The 8598-nt window shown below is 34.7% G+C and overlaps 1 protein-coding gene across 1 annotated transcript; it reads right to left on the bottom strand.

Moving 5' to 3' along the window:
- Positions 1 to 6308: 6308 nt before the first annotated feature.
- Positions 6309 to 8227, bottom strand: LOC145064929 (uncharacterized). The gene is made up of 2 exons (XM_079012295.1): positions 7521 to 8227; positions 6309 to 7319 (listed from the first exon to the last, which is right to left on the bottom strand). The coding sequence occupies exons 1-2, from the start codon at positions 8137 to 8139 to the stop codon at positions 6556 to 6558; spliced, it is 1383 nt and encodes a 460-aa protein (XP_078868421.1). The 5' UTR covers positions 8140 to 8227; the 3' UTR covers positions 6309 to 6555.
- Between the last annotated feature and the right edge of the window lie 371 nt (positions 8228 to 8598).

Here is an 8598-nt window from a genome sequence, read left to right as displayed (position 1 = left end):
TCAACATCTAATTTAGACAAGATTTCCATGTAATGAGTTCATAATGTTATCTAGAATAAAAGGATGTTTGATCACTTACCTTAGACTGGATCGTAGCGTATTGTTCAGATCATAGTACTTTTGATGGAAGACATAGCGTATGTATTTTTTAAGTTCGACTATAAAATTGTTGTAACGTTTCATCTAGAACCTGTTGGAGATAATGCCCACCACTTAGCGACATAATTAATACTTCATGGGCCTATTAGGTAACACACATAGCTAAATCTATTAAAAAAAGAATAAATAATTAAATGAATAATTTGTTAATCTCTAATCAATATTGAGTTTAATAGATATCAAAGGAGAATGACCATTTATGCAATAAAGGTCCATATGTTGGGGTGCAAAGTTCTTCAAAGAGAATGGTCATTTGTTTGACATTGAGAAGTGATGGAGTGTTTTTAAAGTAGAATTGATTCTTATGATATGTTATCAAAAGTGGTTTGAAAGGAAAATTTGATTGATTTGGTTTGTGAAGTTATGCTTAATGAAGTATCAATCCAGACTTGTGAAAAGATCAACTTTTGGTATCATTTTAGGTTTCAAAAATCAGTACTTCATACATATTTCACGACTGTCTCGTACCTAGTTTCACTTTGTGTTTATACAACAACTAAACGGGGAAGATGAAGACCAGTTACACATTTGCTCTCCAGAGTTTCAACCAAGTGACAATTTTGGTCTAAAATCAGAAATATTTACGAATTTCAAGGGTTGATGTTCGGGACGATCATATTTGATTTCTTAGCAAGAATATTTCATGTGAATAGTACATATTAGATTCTGGTTCATGTAACCTCCATTTTCTAGGTAATACTTTTTCCAAGTTTAATTTATTAAATATAAATTTTGAGGATTTTTGGGTGGGCCACGACGTGGTAGCTAAAGCCCCACGACATGGCATTGTCTGATTAAGAGCATAGAGCTGTGAAGTGCCACGACGTGGAAAGGCCTTTTCCATGACATGGTGGCTATTTTGGTGTAAACCCTAGATCTTTGGGGTTGTGCCCTATTTAAGGGAACTAACTCCTAGGGTTGCCTCATTTGGCAGCCTCCACCCTTTGAGATCATACCTCATCCAAACCCTATCATACATATGTGTGTTTTGAGTGTGTGAACCCACTTTTGTGAAGGTTGAAGGAAGAACGATTCCATTTTGGTGCTTGTGTGCTTGGTTCCAACTTAGATCTTGCATATTCAACACATTTTTGGTTTTTTGGAGGTATAAAATCTCCACCTTGCTCATTAGATCTCTAGATCAAGTTCTAGATTATTTATTATATTTTTGGTCTATATCTTCTTGTTCATGGAGTTTGAGTAAACCCCAGAACCTTTGGGTGCCTTATTCGACTTCTGGACCATGGGGGTGGTTAGAAAGGGGACTTTCATGACTTAGTCTAGTGTCCATGTAATGGGTACAACCATTAAGAGCTTAACATTTGATATTTAGCTTATTGGGATGTCTTAATGGATAAAGTTGGAAACTTTATCCATCAAGACTTTGGGAAGGTTCAGATATGAGATTTGTAGCTTATGAGGTTAAGGGTTAAGAGCTTAATGTATTAAGTTGTAAGAGGCCATTTCTCAGGACGTGAGTGTCTGCTTGCCACGATGTGATGGTTGGTGTCACTGCAATTGTTTTGTCATGTAGTTACCACGGTGTGGCTTATGAGTGCCACAACGTGGAGGTCAACTTGAGGGTTTTAGGGTGTAAACTGAGAGGGTACTTCTATGTTAATGATTAGGTGATTCTTAGTACCAGTATTCACTATCCGAGAGCTGTTGTATTTTTCTACTATTTGTGAGTAGAGTCTTCTCACTATTTTACCTATGTCATAGTAGGGTGCATGTTAGAGTAGCTGAGTCTTATTTGCTAATTGTTGTTATGTGTATATATTGAGTTGTTGATATCTCCAAGACTATTGATACTCCGCAGGGTTGCTAATAATCCATAAGGTTGATGATAACTCAAAGGACTATTGTGGGCCAATAGGACTATTGATAGTCTTCAGGATCACTGATAGTCCCAGGGTTGCTAATAACCTAAAATTGTTTATTATGATGTGTTGTATGCAATATTTTGGGGAACTCACTAAGCTTCTTGCTTACAGATGTGGATTTAAATGTGTTTCAGATACTTTAGATGATCGTGGGAAGGTGAAGGCTTGACTGTTCACACTAATCAACAACTTTTGTGATTCGACATTATTATGATACTCTTATTTTTGGGATGACTATATTTTGATACTTATGGTTTTCTTGACTTGGTTTTATGGAAATAATGTTTTTACTTAATTCAAAAATGAAAATTTTGGTAGTGAAAATGGGATGTTATAGTTCAAGTCAAAGGTGGTAATAGTGTCAAAAATTTCAAAAACTGTCATATTTTTAAACTTTTTTGGATTTGAAGTTTGAAATTTATTCTAATTCTCGAGGGGAGTATAGTATTGATATATAAAATCTAAGCATGTTTTCATACCCATTTGAAGGTTTTATAATAATATATTCATTACAATGGGGGAGAATTTCGTATGACCATTTGAAAGAAGATTGTGACTTTTCAACATGGTGATTTTTAGTGAAGTTTTAGAAAGATTTATTGAATTCAGGTATTTTTGGTGTCTTGATGAGCATATATGGAGTTTATTTTTTGTGATTGACTACGTGGTATAATGACTTTTGACTTTGTTCTTTCTTGATCAAGTTTGATTGAAAAGCTCGATCTTGATTTTTACGTGGCGCTTTTAGATCTTAATGCCTTTAGCTGTTGTTTTTCATGTTTATTTTGAAGATGATGTGATATTGAGGGGGGGGGGGGGGGGGGGGTTCTTATTTGGGAAGCATAGAAATTATTCGGAATATTTATTTCTGACGTTGGTGTTTTTTGACGGGTTATCACTAAAAAGTCGTACCTTTTTGGATTATTTTTTACAGCTCAGGTTGATTATTCCCTTTGGAGATTTTTCAAAATTGTTACATATCCTAGAGCCCATCGATGCTTATTCACCACATAAAATTCATGCTTACGGATTTCTTTATTATTTCTTCTTATTATCATGTTACAAATGGATTTCTTATTCGTCATATGCTTTTCAGATTTTAGACTCTTGCCACTCATTACGAACTTTAAGGGGGATGGCAAGAGAAGACTTGGAAGACCTAATTAGACATGTGAGATTTTAGCGTATGACTTGAGATATATACATATATATATATATATATATATATATATATATATATATATATATATATATATATATATAGAGAGAGAGAGAGAGAGAGAGAGAGAGAGTTGTACATGCACCTATATATATATATATATATATATATATATATATATATATATATATATATATATATATGTATATATATATATTGATTGTTATATTCATTGTAGCGTATTTTTGAGAGACGTAACTCCTCACTATGATCGATAATGTCTTTCGGCACCCAAATCTCGTGTGGATTGTATTTTTATTATTTTACATATCAAATCAAGCTTACATGTCCCAACACCATATTTTGAATTATTGTATTAATACCATAATTTGGCAAACTTGGAGATGAAGAAAGTCTCTACGGTTTATGAACTATATATTGCATGGAAACCCTTGAGAATAAAGCTAAAAAAAATTCTAAAAACATGCCAAAATTCATTGACCCCTCACCCCTCTCGTTCTCTATCCTTTTAAAGGCATAAAGAATAAAGAAAGAGACCGTTTAGGGTTTTGCGATTCCATCATGGAAAAATCATCTTGCTTGATTGTTACTATGTGGTGTAATACAAATAGTAGACTCTAGTTTGGGTCTTTGTGATTCTTCTTGACATAATTCAATGGTAATACTTTTAACCTTCATATAGAATAACTTAGTTTCTATTAGTTATGAATACACATCATGATCCAACAAATTTGTGTCCATACACACCCCAATGAATTACTCAGACAGAATGTAAGCATCGTTGTCTAACTAAAACCAGATTTTCTATTCTTTTTAATGCTCACTCTCTTGAAAATTATAGGATGGCGCTTTCACTTCTAGAAGATATATATAGTTACTCATTTTCCATCAAAATTTCTATATTACAAAATTCCTTCTTAGCAACGTTTTGGATATTTTCCAAACTATGCAACTTTTTGCAAATTTGGATGTCGAGTATTCCCGTATTTGTGTGACTATTCTCCTCACAAGTTGGCCCCAAGAAGCATTTCGTACATATTTATTTTATACAACACCCACTACAAAGGCTATGATTGATTTGATTTGATCACATCTCGTATCTATAGAACTTGACATGCATAGTTTGATGAGAAATCCTTTTCATTCAGTTGTACAGTGCCACATGTGACTTGGAAGCTTTTGTATTCCCCACCACTCGTAACCATCACTACAACTCTATCCAATACACAACCACATATACAATTTATTGCCCCCACCAGTACCTCTATACATCTAATGATCGCCTGAGCATGTTCGAGAATATTTAAACTATTTCATTTTGTTGATCTTGGTCTGCTTTAAATTAATGGCCTTCATCATGTACTTTTTTGAAAATTAGGGACCTACAATGTTTAAAATTGCTACTAAATATTCATAATGGGTAAGAGTCATGGAAGATGAAATGAAATCTTTACGAGCCAATGATACTTGGTTCCTTGTCCTTTGCCCTAAGATATTAAATGTTGTATTTTCTTAAATGGGTATTTCTTATAAAGTACCTCCCTAAATGTACTATTTTCGCCTTAAGGTTCACCTCTTTGCATAAGGTTTTCATTTCTTGGATTACTCGTTTACTTTCAGTCTAGTTGTGAACAGTTCTACTATATGTATCATTCTATCTCTTATGGTCCTTAACCAATAATTACACAACAAGAATACATTCTTGAACATACATATAACAAAGAATGTTTTCTTGGATCATCATTCTGGTTTCATTAACGTTTCATATCTACATCATGTTTGTCAATTTAAATGTGCTTTAGTTGGCTTAAAGCTAGCACCAAGAGCATAGTCTCAACGTCTTAGTATATTTCTCACACGTTAAGTTTAGGTTTCAGATACACTGATGTTGACACATAATTTGCTATTAAAGATTTCGGTAATAATCCAAAAATAATTAGCAAATACATATTTTCTCTTCACAAGTAATTTGCTATTAAAGATTCCAGTCATCTTAATTACATATAACGAGGGTGTTATTTTCTTATCCCAATAAAAGTATAATAATGTTTGTCCACGTTTACATGAGTCCAAACTTGTTGTAACACATCTCTTTACTACAAAAGCACTTAGTTGGGGCACTGTAGTGTCTCATGATTATGATGCAATATTTGTCTTATAGAACCAATTCACTTATATTTTATCTATCGACAGTCATAAGGCAATTAAACGAAATATCATAAGGCTATTAAACCGAATCTATGATATGTTAAAGGGACCTTTTTATAATAAGGGCTCTCCTTTTGGCATTCTCCTACCCTGTCTCTTCTTTGATATTCTAATGAAGACTAAGCTCACTAAATTGAAACTAGCGACTTATGGCTATGCCATCTTCTTTGCAGGCCAAGAAGCAACTGATCGTTTCTAGATCAAGTTATGATTTTGGATACGGTGTTGTGGAAAACATTGCAACTAAAATCGTTTAGGTCACCAATATATAGGAACTTCATGTGCTTGATCCTCTACTATCTTATATGATAATTGCATTGATTTTTTTCTTAGCTAGAATCTCATATCTTATAAACACACAAAACACATACAATGGTTTTCATTTCGTACGTGAACTTGTTTCTTCAGACAAGCTTTACACTCATTTTTTTTCCAACCAAATTCCAACTAGCGGTCATTTTTACTAATAGGTGTATTAAGGATATCTCCTAAGGATGTTATGTTTTTATATAAGTTAAGGATATTTTTGTAATATTTATTCTGTAATGATCCTTTCCCAAATTATTATATCTATATATTATTAGTAAAATATCATCGACAAAGTGTGGTTATTTTGTGAAACCCTACGTTTATCAATATAGCCTGTCAAAAGTTCATTACAAAAATTGGGAAGGGAATTTATGTGACATTTGTCACTAATCAGTTGGTAGTATTGAATTCTAACATAAATGTGGTATGTAAAATCAAATCGTGATATTACTGAACAACATAAAATTTTCATCATTTATCTTGCAACAGAAAATGTAGAATTGAAGTCTATGTTAGCATTTTGGATCTAATCTATAACGTTCTTAAAATTCCACCTTTGTGTGCACAACTTTAAACGTCATAATATAGTCCATTCTTTTTTGCATGCTTTTCTAATTAATAGTGTGATAGTACAGTTCAAATACAAAACCAATGTGCCACAAGATGAGGAAACAATGTTTAAATGATAATGACGGATGGAAGTCATACTTTCCACTATCTTGGAAGGTTCCATCATTTTATTATTAATTCTTTATTAGACCATTAAAGTCGTAGTAAAAATATAAGTATTGTAATAACAAGAACAAGAAAAGTACTCTATCTCTTGCATACGACGCCTCGCCCATCTATACCGCTTTGGCAGCTCAAGCTTGGCAACTGCAAGTTCAGTGAGGAACCATCTTCCTCGCTGCTCTTAAACTTAGCAACAGAACAATCCGTCGCAAATGAATCTGTACTCACAAACTTGCTATATCCTCCCATCACAGGCATTAACACCCCCATCTTCACTTTGCTCACATAGTTATTCCTATAAGTCTGTCCCAGAACTCCGTCCACTTCGTTACTCAAGGAGAAGAACTTGAACTTGAGATCAAGATGAGCAAAGCAATCGTCATTGGTTATGTCATAGTTATGGATTCTTGATTCTTCATTTGTTATTGGAACCACTTTGGCTGTGATCCTGAAGAGGTTTTCAACTTCAACAACGATATGGTTGGTGTCATGAATCCTAGTGATTGATGTCGTAAAAGATTGCCATTTGGCACCTTCGCTTTTTGGGAGAAAGATGTTTTCCCTGTCAAATGTAACAGAGATACGGTCAATGGTGTCATCCCAAGAAGAAGTCTTTTGCGCACTGATTTGTACTTTGTGGTTGTCGAAAAGAATCCCAATAGATTGGACCCAAGTAAAGTCTCTCCCCATGTTTTTGTTTCTCTTGCCAACGAAGTGGCCATTGATGTGGAGGTTGTTATCGGCAACAAGGCAGAAATCTTGATCCTTCTTTCCATGGAAGTAGAAAGTGATGCCGTCACCACCAATGAAACGAGGGTCTTGACACACTGCTCCAGGCATATCGCAATCTATAATTTACCAGAAAGATATACAAACACTTATGAGATTCAATGATATATTTAGCTGTTTAAACGTAATATTTAACCAGAGTATTCATTTGTAAATGATGGAATTAAACCTCAATAATTTGATGTCAAGATGACGCTTCTCTTGTAGGAAATTTTAGTATTTATAAATAAATAGAAAAAATAGAGTTATGAAGAACTTACTGCAAACTGGCTTGCAAGAAACACAATCAACTTCACATTGACCAGGACAAGAAGCAGGGCAGATATGCTCGGAGGCATAACATTTTGGGTACTTTTGGTTTTTGCATTTGACTTTCTTTGGTTTCGAAGGTGGAGTTGACCATGTAGGAGGTGCAGGTGAGGACGGTGTTGGTGGTGTCGACTCTTTTTGTGGTGAAGGGGTGGTGGTGGGAGGTGGTGAGGATGGTGTTGGAGATGGAGGTGTGGACTCTTCTGGTGGTGATGGGGTTGTGGGAGAGGGTGTGGATGGTGTTGGTGTTGGAGGTGTAGACTCTTTTGGTGGTGAAGGGGTGGTGGTGGGAGGTGGTGAGTAAGGTGTTGGTGTTGGAGGTGTGTACACTGGTGGTGATGGTGCAATGTCACCACCACAAACAGGTTTGCACGATTGACAATTAACAGTGCAGCTATCTGGACAAAACTTAGGACAAACATGCACCAAGTTATGACATTCTTTGTAACTCGGATCCTTACAAGTTGCATGGCTAGGGTTGTTAATTCCTGGTGGAGTTTGGGCATCAGCAAGAGCCACCAGTATGAATATCACAACTAACATAACATGACAAACCATCGACTGAGCCATTGCAGCCCAGACGTAAAACTCTGAATAGATCTTGAATTGAGATTGTAATTAGTATAACGGTATACTGAATTGTAGTCTATGTATTGAATTGGACAATTGGTGCTTATTGACACTGATATTCTCCATATATATAGTTAAATGAATGCATGAACCTCCATAATCTATATATTAAGTATTATGTAATAATTAAGTACCTTCAGTTTAAGGTATCTTTCAGGCCCCTTCATACTACTTTTAGTGTATGTATGGCATCCCTGGCACATGCAACACTTTCTACAAACAGAATCCAGCTTTTCAGATACTCCACCAATGTTAACAAACAATTAGAATGGCACCAATGGCATCGCAAGCATTTAGTGAAGCAAATTTTTAGTATTACCTATGACAAGGGCGTGGTAAAAACTAAAATTAAAGGAGGTTTATATATGGTAGTCTTTAGAAAATTAAAGTTGTAGGGTA

This window comes from Lactuca serriola, chromosome 7 (assembly GCF_051521515.1).
Source record: "Lactuca serriola cultivar US96UC23 chromosome 7, Lser_US96UC23_V15, whole genome shotgun sequence".
Classification (NCBI taxonomy): Eukaryota; Viridiplantae; Streptophyta; class Magnoliopsida; order Asterales; family Asteraceae; genus Lactuca; species Lactuca serriola.
This window is presented reverse-complemented; position numbering and strand designations above follow the sequence as displayed.

Excerpts from the sequence above, each read along its gene's own strand:
- LOC145064929 (XM_079012295.1), bottom strand. The coding sequence starts at position 8,139 with ATGGCTCAGTCGATGGTTTGTCATGTTATGTTAGTTGTGATATTCATA. Across the intron at positions 7,320-7,520 it reads TTCTTGCAAGCCAGTTTGCA|ATTGCGATATGCCTGGAGCA; the intron begins GTAAGTTCTTCA and ends GGTAAATTATAG.